The 20,046-nt window shown below is 40.6% G+C and overlaps 1 protein-coding gene across 2 annotated transcripts in view; it reads right to left on the bottom strand.

The window, feature by feature from the left end:
- The window catches only part of klhl20 (kelch-like family member 20), a 60,962-nt gene that overhangs the window by 26,712 nt on the left and 14,204 nt on the right, over positions 1–20,046 (bottom strand). For both annotated transcript variants that reach the window (XM_052012389.1, XM_052012388.1), the window contains exons 2-3: positions 12,911–13,484; positions 3,674–3,832 (exon numbers count right to left, since the gene is read on the bottom strand). In XM_052012389.1, coding sequence (XP_051868349.1) covers positions 3,674–3,832; positions 12,911–13,453 — 702 coding nt within the window. In that variant the 5' untranslated portion in view covers positions 13,454–13,484. The remainder of the gene's footprint in view (positions 1–3,673; positions 3,833–12,910; positions 13,485–20,046) is intronic.

The following is a 20,046-nucleotide window of genomic DNA, read 5'->3' on the forward strand; positions in this document are numbered from 1 at the left end:
GTGAAGTCTAAAACCAATGGCAAAAGTCTCAGGATAAGAGGTCAGCTAATTAAGACTGGGAGGGTTGCAAATTCTCCAACTAAGAGGGCATTAGGTGGATAGTCAGAGCGTATTCAACATCCTGTGGTTGGGAAGATTCTTATGTAACAAAATTGAGAAATGTGCAATAGGACAGGAAAGTGGAGCTTCTGCATGTTCAGCCATGAGCTTACTAAATGGCAATTCTGTCTCAAGGAATGCTAGAACCTACATTTATTCCTATTTCATATTCTTAAATATGCAAAACAATTCAGTTAATTTCTAATTGAAAGTTTATTTTGAAAAGGAACTAAATCAACTTAAAATTTTGAAAGCAGTCACAATTACATGTCTAAGTGACAAATGGAATTTAGAACACCCAAATCACATTGTACAAAATGTCTGATTTATTTCTTAGTGGGGTTAATGGAGCAAGCTAATCATTAAAACAGACAAAAATCAAGGACAAACAGGTGGTGCAGGTTGATGCTGATGTACATTAAACACAGGATGTGTGCAAATTCTGATCTTTTACCAGGTCAATTCCTATTTCAGGCTGCAATCATAGAAACTTCGAGCACATAAGGGAGTCAATTGCACATAATGCCTGGGTTAGCAATGTTAGAGTGAAGAAACATGTGGGTGTTACACTTTGAAGACAAAACACTACTAATTCCAGTTGCCATTTTCAGATGTCTGGAGAGCAATTATTAAAGGAGTTACTGCTTTGCTGCAGGTTTGGAAGCAAGTTATTTATTCCACTCCTAATCAGAATAGTGCACAGTTTAGGAATTCATGGTTTTAAAAAAGTTTGCTTTGCTCTTGAAGAAATTAGCTGGATTAAAAGCCCAAATAATGGCATCTGATATTCTTCACTTAACACTTCATTTGCATTTAGGGCCAAGGAATGCAAGAACACAAGTAAATTGGAGCAGGAACAGGCCACCTGACCCCTCAGGCTTGCCCCAACAGTCAATATGATTAAGGTTGATCAACCCCAGGCCTCAACTTCTCCTCTGTGCCTGTTCCCCACAGTCCTGAATTCCCTGATATTTCAAAAAGTACCTACCTTCTCTTTAAATACTCCTAACAATCTAGCCTACACAATCCTCCTAGGTAAATTCCAGAGATTCATCATCCTCTGCATACATTAGTTTTAAATGACCACCCTCTTATCTTGTAACTATGTCCCCTTGTTCAAGATTCTCCCAGTGGTGAAAACACCTCAACATCTACCCCGTCATGTCCCCTTAAGAATCTAATACATTCCAATCATTCTTCTAAATAAAACATACAGACCCAAGGTCTACCTTGTTATGACCTCGCAGCTAGTTGTCTACCTGCAATGCACTCTCTCTGTAATTGTAAACACTATATTCTTGTTGGCCATAAAGGAATTAAAATCTGCACAACATCTAACTGGATGAGCATAGGACAGTGGAAGCAGACAAACCAACTGTCTTTGTTCTTTCCATGTGGTCGAAGGAATGGAGGCTACCATTTTGTGAGACTGTTCTTGTGGTCACAATGAGGTCCCTGCTAGTGGTCTGCTAAACCTGAGATCATTTCAAAATAAGCTATGTTTATTTGGTTGGGTAGAAATGGCAGGCTTGTGGAAAGAACAGCCTGTCTGTCACCTGAAGTAATCCAAACCCAGCATTTGGCTGACCTGGCTAAACTGGTCTGTCTCAGGGAGAACAAAGAAAGATACATGAAGCACAAGTCTAGTGGAAGAGCAATAAAGTAGTATTGCTTGTAGCGTTGTGCCGGATCCAATGAGAAGCTAACACAGGCTAGCCAGACAAGCCTGAGCCAATGAAATTGAAACACCACACTTCGGTCTGATAAGAAAGAGGATAAGAATGGAGGATTTCGGGAGTAGAAGCAGCGAAAACTCTGGAGACCAACCATCAAGGAAGTGGATGACCCCACGTCGGAAACGTAGAGATTACATCGGGATCCAGAGGAACGCCTGGCCAGCGTAAAGTCCTTTTCCTGGATATTACCTTTTCTATTCTTTGACTGCTGAGGGAGGGTCAGAGAAACCTATTGGGTGTGCGCACATATATTTAGTTTTGTAATGACATGCATGTTTGTTTTTAACTGAACCAATAAAGGTAATTGTCATTTAATACAGATTCTCTTTGTGCCTAATCAATTATTGTTGTTGAGAGTGAATACCTGCAACATTTTGCATTCTGTCATTGTTTTACCTTGTACTATCTCAATGCACTGTTGTAATGAATTAGTCTGTATCAACGGTATGCAAGACGAGTTTTTCATTGTACCTCGGTACACGTGACAATAATAAACCTATTTACCAATTTATTAAATATGGGGACAAAAATATTATGCACAGTACTTCAAGTGTGGCCTCACCAATACCCTGTAAATTCTGCACATTTCCCTATTTTACAGCTCCCATCCCCCTGAAATGAAAGGCCAATATGCCATTTGCCTAACTATTTGTGATTCATGCACATTAACACCTAGATCCCTCTGCACTGCACTGATTTCTAATTTTTCTCCATTTGGATAATAGTTTGCCCTTTGATTCCTCTTACTAAAGTGCATGAGCTCAATTTCCCACTTTAAACTACATTTGCCAATTTTTCATCCACTCAGTTATCTGCAGTTAATTCTCATTTGTCAAACCAGTGAAGATTTCCAAGGATATTAAGTAATTTCATAAAACTTTACAGTGTGAAATAAATGAGAAGAGACATTTGTGGTTTATTTATGTTTATACATAAGGGCAGTGCTGTTGTAGGCCATTTCACCAACACATAGGTATCTCTGTGCAACCCAAGACTACTTTCCATACTAACAACAACTCCACCAAACTTTGTGTCATTCACAAACTTACTGATTGCACCTCCAACATCCACATCCAAATCCTTCAAAGAGCAAAGGTCCAAGCACAGATACTTGTGGGACACCACTAGTCACTGGCATATAATTGAAAAAAAACCTCTACATCACCCTCTGTCTCCTATTACCAAGCAAATTTTGGATCCAGTTTACTAACTTGCCCTGCATCCCAAGAGTCCTAACCTTTTCAACAGTCTCCCATGTGGGACCCGGTTAAAGGCCTTACTAAAGTCCATATATAAATCACATCTACCCTCACCATTTTGTTACCTCTTCAAGCAATCAGTCAAACTGGTCAGACAGGATCTGCCTTTGACAAAGCCATGTTGGCTGTCTCTGATTAGCCCATGTCTTTCCAAGAGATCATTAATCCTCTCCTTCAGAATTTTTCCCTGTACCTTCCCCACCAGAGATGTTAGGCTCACAGGTCTACAGTTACCAGGCTTTTCCTTGTTGCCTTTCTTGAAAAGCAGCACCACATTTGATGTCCTCCAGTCATATAGTACCTCATTTACATCTCACGAAGACTTAAATATCTTAGCCAGAGCCCCAGTAATCTCTTCCCTTGCCTCCCATAACATCCTGAGATAAATCCCATCAGGTCCTGGGGAGTTATCCATGTTTAAGCACGCCAAGGCATCTAATACGTCCTCTTCATTTATGGAGACCTGATTATAGATGCTAGTGACTTGCAAACAACAGATGTTAAATAAACATGCCAAGGTTTTAAAACTCAGCATTCCAAGATGCAAGAGTTCAGATTTTCACTTGAACACTGTCTCACCTGGGGAAGCTGTGGACGTCTCTCCTGAATACTGTATTTAACCCAGGCCATAACTGCATTAAAAACTTGCTCTTCACTCCGCACATTCAGCTCATCACTGGAAATGATATCAATCAGCTGATTGGCTGGTAACAGCATGAACTCCTCACTCTCCATCACCTGAAAGTGACAGAAAAAAAATATTTTAAGAAATAATTAAACAACGTACAGAACAGCATTTCAAAAGGAAATTTTCATTGATCATCAAATATCTTTACTTTCAAGCTGTTGGCTGTCTGGAACATTAACAACTCGTGCTTTAAATTCCCCATGTTGATAGGTTCAAGTTCAAGTTTATTGTTGTAGGCACACGTACACAAGGGATAAATGCCATGAAAATTAGCTTTTTGCAGCAGCAACACAGTACATTACAAGACAAGGACAAACATAAGTTAACATAGACTTTAATTAACATAAAAGGAACATAGCAATTGTGCCATTAAATGAATCAGGAGTTTCTAACGTTATCTCCAGTCATGTTTTTCTCTGGTCTCTTCCATTTCCTCATATCCTTTGAGGCCAACTTCCTGCTTCTGGGTAAGAACAAAAGTGCTGAAATATTCAGCACGTCAGGCAACATCTATGGAACATGAAACACATAATGTTTCAGGTTAACAACATTTCATTAGAACTCCAATGAGAGTTAATTGCTTCTCTCTTCACAGTTGCTGGCAGACCTGCTAGGTATTCTCAGCATTTTCTATCTTATTTTTCAGTATTGCTCTCACAGATTCCTGCTTTGTCCAACTGTATTCCCACTAAAATGTTAACTCAGCTTCTCTTAGCACTTCTTGTCAGCTGGCTGTTGATGGCCAATTCCCACACCCCCCACCCCACCCTCGGGCTCTCTCTCTCTCTGCTGTCAGCACTTGACCTCCATTCTTTCAAAGTATTACCCCGTTGTCATTATCTCTTTCCACTCCAAAGTTCATTAATTTTGTTGCTGCCTCTCTTATCCTGTGTGAAATCAGGTAAATTTGAGAGTAAAAGAAGCCAGCCAACACCTCTGAAAACATTATTCAAACTCCAAGTTGAGAATATATGTTATACACTTACAGAAAGTGGTTCCTACACATCCACAAGTTTCAGATGAGTACTTTACATCTTACAAAATGGCCTCCAAGGAACATTATCCTCACTTTCAACCTACACTGCTTCTCAAACAAAAAAAAATCAAGTAACGGCTATGCCTCCCTCCAAATCGGCCCCGCTCTGGACATTTCCATCCAATAAAATTTCTCAAGGGGCTCCAATTGGTAGTCTTCATATAAAACTACAGGAAGTGCCAGAAAGCTGCTTGATTGTTAAATAGTCCTGATATGTTCCACTATTTTTAGGGTACTATATACATTGCTTTTATTGAGAATCACAACTGAGCTAGATTCTAGCCAACAAGTAATGCTGGAAAATCATCAACAACTGAATTCGCCTGTTAGATTTTGTTTTCCCTCAATGGCTCAGGTAGTAAATTTGCTGATACATGGCTTAGAAGCATATCTAAAAACAGAAGGATTGAATCATGGAACCAAAGGGCAGTGGTCAGAATCAGGTTCATTATCACTGACATATGTTGTGAAATTTGTTGTTTTGCAGCAGCAGTACAGTGCAAGACATAAAAATTACTATAAGTTACCAAAAATTATATAAAGTAGTGCAAGAGGAAATAATGAGGTAGTGTTCATGGACCGTTCAGAAATCTGATGGTGGAGGGGAAAAAGCTGTTCCTGAAATGTTGAGTGCAGGTCTTCAGCCTCCTGTGCCTCCTCCCTGATGGTAGTAATGAGAAGAGGGCATGTCTCAGATGGCAAGGACCCTTGATGATGGATGCTGCCTTCTTGAGGCACTGTCTCTTGAAGATGGTGGGGAGGGTTGTGCCCATGATGGAGCTGGCCAAGTCTACAACCCTCTGCAGCCTCTTTCAATCCTGCATGTTGGAGCCTCCATACCAAGTGGTGATGCAACCAGTCAGAAAGCTCTCCACCGTACATCTGTAGAAATTTGCAAGAGTCTTTGGTGACATACCAAATCTCCTTAAACTCCTAATGAAGTAGAGCCACTGGCGTGCCTTCTTCGTGATTGCATCAATGTGTTGGGCCCAGGATAGATCCTCTGAGATGTTGACACCCAGGAACTTGAAGCTGCTCACCCTTTCCACCACTGACCCCTCAAATAAGGACTGTGTGTCTTCCGACTTCCCCTTCCTGAAGTCCACAATCAATTCCTTGGTCTTACTGATGTTGAGTGTGAGATTGTTGCTGTGGTGTCCTGATTAGTCAAATTGCCCTGTGATGTACCACATACTTCTATTATCATCCTTTAAACCATTGTGTGAAGGCTTCTTGCAGATGCAACAAACAATAATTATTTGTAAATGCATGAATGATTAGACACTGATTTGATAGATTTAACATATAGAACAAACCATACATCATTAAGTGGCTGGGCATGCAACATACTTCCAGGACTCACTAAGTTAACTGCCATATCACCACCAGGAGACCACCAATCAAAACTTACAATGGGCAATAATTTCATATTCTCTCCTTCCCTGCAGAGAAGTAGCTAGTTTGTTTTCAAGATTTGAAAACAAGAATTGAATTTTTGAAGTTTAGTGCAGAAAGAAAAGTGAAGTGATACATTTTGCTTGAAACAATCCAGAAAAGTAATTAAACTAAATTAGAGTGGGTATAAGAAGAGAGACTGGTGAAAGAACTTTTTTTTAAATTGCAATGAATTGTTATGATTTGAAACAGTGCTGGAAAGTGTACTGGAGGCACATTCAAGAAGTACTTTCATAGAAAACTGGATACCTCGAAAGAAAAAAAATCTGCAGACTACAGGGAGGAAGAGAATTAAACTGCACAGGCACCAAGGGTGTACTAGCTTCTTCCTAAACCACAAATTCAAATTTAATTTTGCCAAGATAGCTTTTAGCTTTAACTACTTCGAGTGTTATAATGGTCTTTTTAATAAATATTAAAGATAGCATTACAGATGAACACATCACCAACTCATTCAGTACATCAGTACAACCCCAAAACATGACAATAATATTAGCTGATCTACCAAGTGCTTAGATAGGGTCTAGTTTGCTCACCATTACTCATCTTGAATCAAGTAAGACTCAGACCAATTTCTTCTGTAAAGGACATTGTGAACTAGATGGGTGTTTATACCATTCCATGAATGAGAACCAGCTTTTATACTCCAGTTTATTTTTTGCTTTAATTTAAGCTTTCCCACTGCTGTGAAGCAATTCAAACTCATTTCTCTGGGTATTAGTTGAGTAACTTAACTATTATGCTACCGTACCCCTAGGTTAGAAAGCGTCAACCAAGATAACAGCAGCCTTCCTATGCAGGGCAGAGGGAAGAGCTTCCTATCACAAGCGGCAACCACCATTGTAAATGCCAAGAAGGAAACAGTATACAGTATAACAGTCATAGTCAAAGACCCAACCCAGATATTCTCTCTCTTGCCCCCTCCCATAGGGCAGAAGATACAAAAGCCTGAAAGCACATACCACCAGGCTCAAGGACAGCTTCTATCCCGTTGTTATCAGACTATTGAACGATCAACTATTACAATAAGGATGGACTCTTTACCTCACAATCTACCTCGTCATGGCCCTTGCACTGTATTGTCTGCCTACACTGCACTTTCTCTGTAACTGTAACACCTTATTCTGCATTCTGTTATTGTTTTCCCTTGTACTACCTCAATGCATTGATGTGATGAAATGATCGGCATGGATGGCATGCAAAACAAAGTTCTGCCACTGTACCTCAGTACATGTGACAATAATAAACCAATTTACCAATTGTCCAATAAAGTATCAATCCTCAACATTTTTTTTAATAGCTCATACACAATGAATTTTCTCTTTATTAAGGCACTGAAAGGCTCTAATTGACATTGACTGGTTGATCTTGCAAGCAAACTCTCACCACTTCCTGAAAATATTCCAGACCCGATAAATAGATGCACTTCCTGACCTTGTTTTCAAATGCAAATTAAACTCCAAAATCTAACTGGTACTTCAGAAATTGTGCATGTCCATTTCAGTGTTGGCATTTCTCATTACATACCCCTTTGGAATCTGTCATGGACAACACACTGGAAAAAGTTACAGAATAATTTTGCAGATCCAGCTATCGTCATCAGCAAATGGAAAGCCAATAATTCTTTACTTTACAAAAAGGCTCTAAGAATTGCTGCAACTCAAAAAAAAAGACCCAAACTGAAATGTCAAAGCAAAGAATAAATAGTATTTACAGAAGTCATTTCAAAGAATTTTCACAGATTAAATGAATTTTAAGGATTTTTTTTCTGGTTTAGAACATAAATTACATTGCCAACAAAGATTAAGAGCTGGGGTTTAATTGTGGAATGAGTCCTCCTAAGCTTTGACAACCAGTGAGCAACTATGTAATGTGGCAATGATACCCTTATTTTGGGGATGGACTACTAGATTGTGCATGAAGAATGCATAGTGTCATTGTACTAGAAAGGATCAGCCAGATAGATACTAACACACAAATTAGGAGCAGGAGTAAACCACTCAGCTCCTTGAGCCTCCTCCACCATGCAATAAGATCATGGCTAACCCAAATGAAAACTTAACCCTGTATTCCCGGCTACATGCAGTAACCTATCATTCTGCAACCTATTGAGAATCAACCTACTTCTCCCTTTAAAAACAGTCAAAGATTATGCTTCAACCACCCTTTTGGGGAAGAGAGTTACAAAGACTCCTGATGCTCAGAAAAAAAAATGTCTGGTCTGCCTTAAATTGGTGACCCTTTGTAAACAATGGCCCCGGTTCAAGATTCTCCCACAAGAAGAAACCTATTAAGTCCCCTCAGAATCTTCTATGTTTTAGTCAAGTCTACTCTCACTCTTCGAAACACCAACAGATACAGCCTGAAACTGTTCAACCTTTCCTCATAAATCAACCAGCGCATCCTAGGTATTAGTCTTGTAAACATTCTCTGAAGTGCTTCCAATGCATTGACTTAAGTAAAGATGTTAACTTAAACTGTATCCAGTACTCAAGATGTGGTCTCACGAATGCCCTGTATAACTAAACCTCTCTAGAGTCATCGAGTTATATAGCACAGAAGTAGGCCCTTTAACCCAACTTGTCCATGCCAACCAAGTTGCTTACATGAACTAGTCCCATCTGCCTACGTTTGACCCATGCTCCTCTAAACTTTTCCTATCCATGTACCTGTCTAAATGTCTTTTATATGTTGTTATTATACCTGCCTCTACCTGTGGCAGCTTGTTCCATATACCCACCAGCCTCTGTGTGGAAAAAGTTGCCTGTCAGATCCCTTTTAAATCTTCCCCTTGTCACCTTAAACCTACGTCCTCTAGTTTTTATTGTCTGCTGCCCTGGGAAAAAAGACTGTGATCATTCACCCTATCTATGCCCTTCATGATTCTATAAACATCTAATGTCACCTCTCAGCCTACCTAGCAGGGAAAAAAAATCCTGCCCAGGAAAAAAAGCTTTTCCACACAAAGGGTGGTCGTTATATGGAGTGAGCTGCCAGAGGCACTTAAAAGGCCTTTGGACAGGTACTTAGATAGGAAAGGAATACAGGGATATGGACCTAATGTGGAGAAATGGGATTAGTGAAGGTAGGTATCACAATTGTCATGGATGAGTTGGGTCCATTTCTGTGATGTACAGCTCTATAACTCTGTGACTACAGATCTTTACCTACTCAGTTGACCTATCTATATCTCTTTGTAGCCTCCTTATGTTCTCTTCACAACCTGCATTCCAACCTATGTTTCTGTCATCAGCAAATCTGGCAACCTCATCTTTGGTTCCTCACTCAAATCATTGATATAGATTCTTAAAGGTTGAGGATCCAGTACTGATCCCTGTTACGCAACTCTCATCACATCTTGCCAAGCAGAGAAACAACATTTATGCCTACTTTGTTTCTGATGAGCTAGCCAGTCCTCTCTCCATATTACCCCCTACACAAACCTTTGATGTAGCACCTTATTAAATGGCTTCTGGAAATCCAAATACGGTATATTGATTGCTTCCCTTTATCCACAACGTTACTTCTTCAAAGAACTCCAACAAATTGGTCAAACATGATTTCCCTTTCATTAAGTGACATGGACTTTGCCTGATTACCTGGATTTTTTTTCTAAGTGTGCTGCTATAATGTCTTTAATAATAGCTTCTAACATTTTCCCTATGACATACATCAAGCTAACTAGCCTGCAGTTTCTAGCTTTCCCCACACTGAAATGGAGTTACATTTGCTATCTAATGGAACCTCCCGATTCTAGCAAATTTTGGAAAATTAAATCCAACATATCAACTGTCTCATTGGCAATTTCCTTTAAGGCCTTAAGATGAAGTCAATCAGGGTCCAGAGACATGTCAGGCCATAGCTCCAACAATTTACTCAGTACCACTTCCTGAATAATACAATTTTCCTGAGTTCTCACCACCTTGAATGCATTTATCCAGTTATAGTATAAAAACTAGCATAAAGCATCAAATCAGCAGCTTTCAAAAAAAAAAGAATGAATACTTCCAAATCACACCAAGAGCCTGTGTGATACCCAAGCCGACTCATTACCGAAGGCGTCATTTTAGGATCCTAAGAAATGCAAGTTCTACATATCAGCAGCAGTAATAACATTTAAGTCTTAATGAAAACAAACAGCAGACCTCAAAATACCCAAACACTGGGTCTGAGCCAACTCCAAATTGAAAGCTGACCTTTCCAAAAAGAGTTATCTGCAAGCAACTATTCATTTCTCTACATAAACCCTACCAACCTTTATCTGCAACATGTACTGAAATCAGACGACAAAATGCGAGAAATGAACAGCATCCTATAATCAGCAGCAAATTAAACAAAAATGGATTAACATATCATCCTGTTCAGAATTCAAAGGTTAAAATAAATTATATATTGCAATGATCAGTCATGAGGCTTGAAATACAGAAAAGTACCAAGATGGCCCCTTTGTAACCCATTAGAAATACTATCACCAAGAGGAAGATTGCTCAGTGTTTAACCTTGAATCAATGGTATTGTCATGAAGGCTTGTGTTGCCTTTTCTTAGGGATAGATAAACCACTTTCAAAAAGATTCCACAATAGATGATTGGTCCATGTAGTCTTATTTCAACCACAGCAATTGAGATGGGGGATAAAAATGCTAATATTTATTCCATGGAGATATTCTTGCTCATCCTTGACTTACCCACAAACCATTTGCTTTTTCCGCTTTCCAGTGGCTTCTAATGGAGAAAGTAACAATGTATATTCCTCAAGAAACTTTAATCTTGACTTGCATGTAAAGAATGGCCATTTGAGCAAGACACCATTGGCCTGCCACCACTTGTGAAGCCATGATTCAGGATAGGAAGGGGAGAAACAAAATTAACATGTATTGCATGAACAGGTTATGTAAAAAGACAAGAGGATAGTAATCTTTTCTCAAGGCCTAAACTTGTACACAAAATATTTCATTCACCAGCTGCTTTTAGTGCAGCAGGCATGGTAATGTAGCGGTTAGCGTTACGCTCTACAGCACCAGCGACCCGGGTTCAATTCCCACCACTGTCTGTAAGGAGCTTGTACGTTCTCACTGTGTCTGTATGGGTTTCCTTCGGGTGCTCTGGTTTCCTCCCACATTCCAAAGATATACGGGTTAAGAAGTTGTGGGCATGCTATGTTGGCGCCAGAAGCATAGTGACACTTGCGGGCTGCCCCCAGAACTCTACGCAAAAGATGCATTTCACTGTGTGTTTCGATGTACATGTGACTAATAAAGTAATCTTATCTTATCATGCAAAATACAAGTAAGATACACATTTCTACCGAGTCTTTTATATAATGGAAAGCAGTGAAATACAATAGAATTTAGTGGATTACAATGATTTCCAATGCCTCTCCATTTCCTACTCACAATGACATTTTCTTAGTAAAGAAAGTCAAACATTCTGCAACATAGTTTATGCCAAAGAGATTTGCTCTTGCTACTCAAAGGCTACCCAAGTAGTCTAGGATAACCCAACCTTCAATTTCCCTTCCCCAATCAGAAACTGCATGGCTTTTGCTCATCACTGCCTTAAAATAACAAATTAAATCAGAGGGAATACCCACTTGTGGGAACTCAATTTGAAATCACAGATACATGCCTATACTCTATTTTGGTCAAAACATGTCAAAACCAGTACACTATGTTAACAAGTTGAGGTACAAACTATACAATGGCAGACTGGTGCATCAGCATGTGGTGTGACAAAGATGATGGCATGGACTGGATCAATATTCTTAAGTTTCCAGCCACACTGTTGTGTAGAGGTTTCCACCACTGTGAAAAAGAACACTAGCAGAAATTTCCAAGAGGTACACAAGAGATCCATTCATAAACATTCATAGAATGGAAATAAATTGCTTTTACCTTCTCTTTCATACAACTAGAGGCCAACGTAAATGTTCCCTCTCTTTAAAGGCAATTTATAAGAATGGGGAGAAATGCAGAATTGTTGTTGTTCCACCATTTACTGTGACATAGATCAATAAGCTTTGATGCCAAAAAGAACATAACAACATAAAACAGTACAGCACAGTAACAGGTCCTTCGATCCTCCATGCCTGTGCCGATCATGATGCCAATTTAAACTAATCCATCTGCTTGCACATGGCCTATTATCCCTCCATTCCCTGCATGTTCAGGTGCCTATCTAAAATGCCTCTAAAGTGTTTTGATCATAACTGTTTCTACCACTTCCACTGGTAGCACATTGCAGGCACCCAGCACTCTGTGTAAAAAAAACTTGCCTCGTAAATAGCTTTTAAGCTTTCCCCTTAAAGCTCTGCCCTCTAGTATTTGACATTTCTACTCTGGCAAAAAGACTCTACCTACCCATCTACGCTTCTCATAATTTTTATATACTTCTATCAGGTCATCCCTCAGCCTCCAACTTCCAAGGAATAAAATAATTCTATTACCCCACCTACTTACCTCTAAAATGGTGCAAAAAACAATTGATTTTAAAATAATTAAATTGACAACAGTCAAATTTACTGCATCATGAACATTCAATTGTGAACATAGTACAAATGCAGCAGTGTCATGGGGGCCACTGCTTAAGTTTAAATACACTGAGAACTCGTGGACCTTGTCCCTTTTCATTAGCCCTTACCTCTTGGAAGTTGTGCTGAGTGAATTTGTCAGCAATGCGGAGCAGTTCTCTGCAGGAGTGGGTGTCAGCAAAAGCTCTGATCCCTAGGCAGTTGGAGGGATCAAGTTGTCTTTTCAGGAACTCACAGCATGCCTCCTGGATCTCAGCCAGCTGCAGGAGGCAAGCCGCTGGCAGCAAGGTCTGTACATTCCCCTCTTCTACTGTTATCTGAGACGTGTATGCAAAGTCAATTAAAAGCTCCATAGCTCGCTCGTCGATATCACGAATCACCACCTCCGTTTGCCGGCTTTCTGCAAGCTCACCAGTGAACATGGCTCGGAAGTAAGGGCTGCAGGCAGATAGGATAACTCGATGTGCATAAATCTTTTTTGCACCCACAACCAGCACCACGTCACAGAGTTCCCGGTGCTTCCTCAGGAGGTTAATCACTTCTAAAGTCTGCCGGGGATGCTTGTCTGATACAAATGGCATCCTAGCTGGTTGTGGTACACCCTCAGGCAGCTTGTTGGGGTCGCCGAGCGTACATCGGCTTGTGACATCCATTCCTATCTCTCCTGGGTGAACACTGATACGCCTGAGAAAAGAAAAGAAAATTTCAGACTCAGAAGTTACCTAATCTTATCAAATTTACAGATTATTTGTAACCAGTTCTTACTGTGCAACTTTAATGTTAGATTTCCATCATATTAAAACACTAATATATGGCAGGTTATGCTCCCCAGTCACAATACCTTGCTGCAAGCACCAACGTCATCAAGCAGCTCAAATGGGTAGAAGAAGGTGGGACAGAAGAGTTGTGGAGTGCTAGTATAGACCGCAGACAGAAGTAGTACAAACCACTCTATCAATAAATACCCATTAGCAACTACTCAAGATCATCACTAATAGAAGTCCACAACCTCCAATTCATAGAAAGAATGCCCAGAGGGATGCAAAGATGAAAGACAGAAGCCTTAAAATAACATTTTTTTAAATGCCTTCATAGTCTATGTTATCAGTGATCTATAAGATGGTTGATAAAGTTCATTATGTTCACCCATTAATACCGACGTAATCTGTACAATCTACTTTACTGTTCAACCCCAGAAGGTGTGGAGGATCAGTTAATGCAGATTAGAAATCTGAATACAGGCTATGGAGAGCAAAAATAAAATCACAATAGTGATGTTCATGAAATGACCTGAGTTTGTTACTATTAGACACTAATACAGCAATATGACCTCTGGTCACAATGCCACTGCCAACAGTTAATTTCAGTTCTTTTGTTGAGATGCCAGACCTGACCACGACCAAACAAAGAGGAAGGAATGTGGAAAAATCTAACAGCAAACTGAGGAACAATTATCAGATTTCACATCTGCAAACCTTGATATCCAGCTCAAGAATGGCATAAACAGCACGCAGAAAGGGAATTTACATTTTAATCACACTTAATATGCCGCAGAGGGAAGGGAGCGTAGCAGGTACTTAAAAAAAAGGCTAGAATTGATAAATAAGCTGATCTTCATACTGGGTAATAAACAGTAAGCACTCCAGTAACTCCCTTAATATGTCATGTACAACAAACATGATATATTGCTCACTGAATAAACCTCCTTTGGAAAAGGAAAAAAAACATGGTATATCGCACAGAAATTATTGAACACATTGAGTTTTCACTAGTTTTGTTCCTTCTCTTTTAGCTGTTGAAACTTGCTGTGTTTCATTGCCATGAAGTTCCCTGGCAATTCACCTGTAACTATTATTGTGCAAGTATTTTACTCTGAGCTGACATATTTAGGCTAACAGCTGTCTGAGCTAAGATCAGCTAATCAGAATCCAGGAATCAATCCACAGAACTGTAAGGTTTTGTTACATACTATGCCATGTTTTTATCTAGTTAGCACTGCGAGAGTTTAACAATGAGCAGTTAAAAGATCAAACGACAAATCCATTTCTAAATACATTTTCTGGGGGAAAAAAGTTTAAACCTTTCACATCCAATGTAATGTCCCAAAGCACTTTATAATCATTTTGTGCATAACCAAATCCCAAAATTGTATGTTGATTGGTGTTGTTAGTTCAGGGCTGAATATTGACCAGTTTACTGGGAAAACTAACTGCTACACTCCATATAATTTTTTTAAAAATTTATTTCTACAGAATGGTAACAAACCCTTCCGGCCCCATTTAAACCCATATTAACCTACTAACAGGGGTCTCAGGGGATAGAACTGAAATCAGTTAAGATTACTAAAGAGAAGGTGCTCGGGAAGCTAAATGGACTAAAGACAGTTAAGTCTCCTGGACTGGATGAGGTGCACGCCTGGGTTCTGAAGGAGGTGGCTTCAGAGATTGCGGCAGCATTGTTGATAATTTTCCAGGAATCAATAGACTCCGGCATGGTTCCGGAGGACTGGAAGGTTGCAGATGTAGTTCCGCTGTATAAGGGAGGGAGACAGCATAAAGGAAATTACAGACCTATTAGTCTGACATCGGTGGTGGGAAAGTTATTGGAATCGATCCTCAAGGATGAGGTTATGGAATACCCAGAGGTGCAAGGCAAAATAGGCCCAAGCCAGCATGGTTTCGTGAAGGGAAGATCCTGCCTGAGCAACCTATCGGAGTTTTTTGAGGAAATCTCAGGTAGGGTGGATAAGGGAGAGGCTGTGGATGTTGTGTATTTAGACTTTCAAAAGGCCTTCAAGAAGGTGCCGCACAAGAGGCTGATTAATAAGATGTGAGCTCATGGGATTACAGGTAGGATATTGGAATGGGTGGAGCATTGGCTGGTAGGCAGAAAGCAAAGGGTGGGAATAAAGGGATCCTGTTCTGGTTGGCTACCGGTTACTAATGGTGTTCCGCAGGGGTCAGTGTTGGGGCCGTTTCTTTTTACATTAATAATTTGGATGATGGAGTAAATGGTTTTGTGGCTAAGTTTGCAGACGACACCAAGATAGGTGGAGGAGTAGGGAGTACTAAAGAAATAGGAAGGTTGCAGAAAGATAGTCTAGGGGAATGGGCGAAGAAATGGCAGATGAGATTCAAATGTTGAGAAATGTGCCATTATACACTTTGGAAAAGAAATAAATGGGCAGATTATTATCTAGATGGGGAGAAAATTCAAAGTACAGAAGTACAAGGGGACTTGGGGGTACCCGTGCAGGATACCCTAAAAGGTTAACCAGCAGGTCAGATCGGTGGTAAAGAAAGCGAATGCTATGTTAGCATTCATCTCGAGAGGTATTAAGTATGAAAGTAGGAAGTGTTGATGAGGCTCTATGGGACACCGGTGAGACCTCATTTGGAGTTCTGTGCGCAGTTTTGGGCCCCTTATCTTAGGAAGGATGTACTGATGTTGGAGAGGGTTCAGAAAAGATTTACGAGGACGATTCCCAGAATGAAAGGGCTTACTTATGATGAGCGTTTGTTGGCTCTTGGACTGTATTCACTGGAGTACAGAAGAATGAGAGGGGACCTCATAGAAACATTAAGAATGTTGAAATGACTGGACAGAGTAGATATGGTTAAGCTGTTTTCCCTGGTGGGTGAGTCCAGGACTAGAGGGCACCGGTTTAAAACAGAAATGAGGAGAAATTTCTTTAGCCAGAGGGTAGTGAAATTATGGAATTCTTTGCCACGTACAGCAGTGGAGGCCCAATCATTGGGGGCATTTAAGGAGGAGATTGATAGGTATCTAATTAGTCAAAGTGTCAGGGATATGGCGATAAGGCTGGAAATTGGGGCTAGATAGGAATAGTATTAGTTTAGCTCATGAAGCAGACTCAATGGGCTGAATGACTTACTTCTGCTCCTTTGTCTTGTGATCTTGTGAACCCGTACGTCTTTGGAATACGAGAGGAAACTGAAGCACCCGGAGGAAACTCACGTAGACATGGGGAGAACGTACAAGCTCCTTACAGACAGCAATGGGAATTGAACCCCAATCGCTGACGCTGTAATAGCGTCACGCTAACTGCTACGCTACCGTGCTGCCACCGGATGTTCACATCACCCAGCCTACAGTACAAGTTTAAGTTCTGGAATGGGGCTTGAACTTCTAACCCATCAGCCAAACTGTTAACCACTGAACCAAACTTTGCATCAACCAATTCTTGACATGATTTCATATGCATCATTTGCACAATGTAGACACAATTAATAAGGTGATTGTCACCTGAGAATATCACTGGCAAAGTCCTGCAGGGATGCAGGGTAAAAATCAGTGGACTACTAACAATTCTTTCCATGTAACTGAAGAGGATTAATCAAAGGAACAGGAGACAGAATTTCTGGGCAATGGCTTACTTAATAAACGGATGATGCAACACAGTGAGGGCACAAGAGACGGCATATGCTGGAACCTAGAGCAAATAACAAACTGCTGGAGGGACTCAATAGGTCAGACAGCATCTATGGAGGGAAATGAACAGTCAATGTCTTGGGTAAAGTCCAGATGAAGGGACTTGACCCAAATCTTCCACTGTCCACTTATCTCCACAGATGCTGCCTGACCCAGAGTTTTTCCAGCAGTTTGTTTTTTGATACAACACAGTACTGTGTTACAATTATGGGGAACTGAACAGACCCCTTAATTTTGATCGTCTCGAGTGGGATATAGCCAAGCCTTGTACCAGGATTGCATATATATTACAAAATACTGCAGCACATGTTTCTTTGCATCTCTTTCCCATCAATGTTAAAGTTTTTCCACTGTTCCAAGATATGAAGGCATCAAATCTGCAAGATCCAGGAGGACAAGAGTGGGGGTGGAGGGAGGCAAAATACAAACTCTTAAACAAAATTTTCTGACAGCATTGTCTATCTCATAATGTATTGTCTGTCAATCAAAGCAATCATAATAGAGGGCTCTACTATATCCCAATTAATAGACAGTTAGTTAACAATATCACCACACACAGTTCCCGCAACTCATCAGTACTTGGTTTGGAACAATCTTGCTGCTCTTTACCAGTGCTTTATAAAAACAGGGTGTGAAATTTCATCTGGCATAAAACGTTAGTGAAGTATGTATTACATATAGTTTTGTGATTCATCTCATTCCACACTATAAGCATTTTTAAAATGTTTTTTTTTTAAAATTTGGCTCTTCCATTGCCCAATGAAGATAGATTCTCGAAGTTTTGGCTATCCCTCTATAGGAAAACTTGCAACTCCCTTGACCAACCATGTCCTCAAGAACCATATTATGCCTTCTACTTTCTAAAATCCAATATCTAATTATTTTGAGACCTTGGATAGTCAAAATCAAATTTATTGTCATATGCACAAGTACATGTATGCACAGGTGAAACGAAAAACTTACTTGCAGCAGCATCACTGCCACATAGCATCAGATAAGCAGCATTCACACAAAAAAATAAATTAAACAAATTATACATAATTTTTACAGAAAGAACACAATTACAACAATAAATTAGTCCAATGTAGTGCAAAGTGATCAAAGTGGTCATATGTTGCTATACTGAGGTAGTGATTAGGGTTCGGCAGGTTGGTTCAAGAAGAGAATGGACGAAGGTAAGCAACTGTTCTTGAACCTTGGTGCGAGACTTCAGGCTGCTGTACCTCCAGTCCAATGGTAGCTGCAAGAACATGGCATGGCCCAGATGATGGGGATCTTTGTTGATAGATGTTGTCTTCTTGAGACAGTGCCTCATGTAGATACTACTGATGGTGGGAAGGATGTGCCTGTGATATACTGGGCTGAGTGCACTTCTCTCTGCAGCTCCTTACATTCCTGCGCATTTCAATTGCCATACCAGACCACAATGCAACTGTTCAAGATGCTTTCAACAGTACATCTTTAGAAGTTTGTTAGAATGTTCAGTGACAAGCTGAATGTCCTTAACCCCCTTGACTGACATCGAGTGAGAGGTTGTTGTTGCTGCACCACTCAACCAGGTGTTCTATCTCGCTCCTGTATGCTGACTCATCAGCGCCTGTGATTCGTCCAACAACAGTGGTATTGTTGGCAAATCTGTATGTGGTATTGGAGTTGTACTTAGCCACAGTCAAGTGGGTATAGTGAGTAGAGCAGGGGGCTAAGCACAGAGCCTTAAGGTGCACCTGTGTTGATGGTCAGCAAGGAGGAGATGTTCAGAATCAGATTTATTATCACTGGCTTATATGTTGTGAAATTTGTTGTTTTGTGGCAGCAGTACAGTGCAAAGACATAAAATTACTATAAATTACAAAATAAATTAATAGTGCAAAAAAAAAAGTAGTAGTGTTCATGGACCGTTTAGACATCTGATGGCAGAGGGGAAGAAGCTGTTCCTAAATCATTAAGTGTGGGTCTTCAGGCTCCTGTACCTCCTCCCTGATGTCCTGGAGGGCATGTCCTGGATGGTGAGGGTCCTTGGTGATGGATGCCGCCTTCTTGAGGTACTACCTTTTGAAGATGTCCTCGATGGTAGGGAGAGTTATGCCTGTGATGCAGCTGGCTGAGTCTACAACCCTCTGCAGCCTCTTGACATCCTGTGCACTGGAGCTTCCATACCACGCTGTGATGCAACCAGTCAGAATGCTCTCCACCCATTCCTCACTGGTTGAGGTCTGCCAATGAGAACATTGAAGATCCATTTGCAGAGGGAGGTACAGAGGCACAGGTCTTGAAGCTTTGATGACAGTTGGATGGGATGATTGTGTTGAACGTCGAGCTGCAGTTGATGACCAGCAGCCTGATGTACGCGTTCCTATTGTCCAGATGGTCCAGAGCAGAGTGAAGAGCCTAAGAAATTACATCTGACCTGGTGTGGTGGTAGGCAAATTGAAGTGGATCCAGATCACCTCTGAGGCAGGAGTTGATTCGTGCCATAACCAACCTCTCGAAGAACTTCACTGTGGCCGACGTAAGCACTACCGGACAGTCATCATTGAGGCAGCTCACAACATTCTTCTGGGGGCACCTGTACAATAGATGCCTTTTTGAAGCAGGTGGGAAACTCAGACTGCAGAGCAAGGTTGAATATGTCCATAAATACTTTAGCCAATTGGTCATCACAGATCTTTAGTACTCAGCCAGGGACACCAGCTGGACCAGATGCCTTTCATGGGTTCATCCTCTTGAAGGATGCCCAGATGTCAGCCTCAGAGACTGAGATTATAGGGTTAATTGACCTAGGAAATGACACACT

This window comes from Pristis pectinata, chromosome 3 (assembly GCF_009764475.1).
Source record: "Pristis pectinata isolate sPriPec2 chromosome 3, sPriPec2.1.pri, whole genome shotgun sequence".
Lineage (NCBI taxonomy): Eukaryota > Metazoa > Chordata > Chondrichthyes > Rhinopristiformes > Pristidae > Pristis > Pristis pectinata.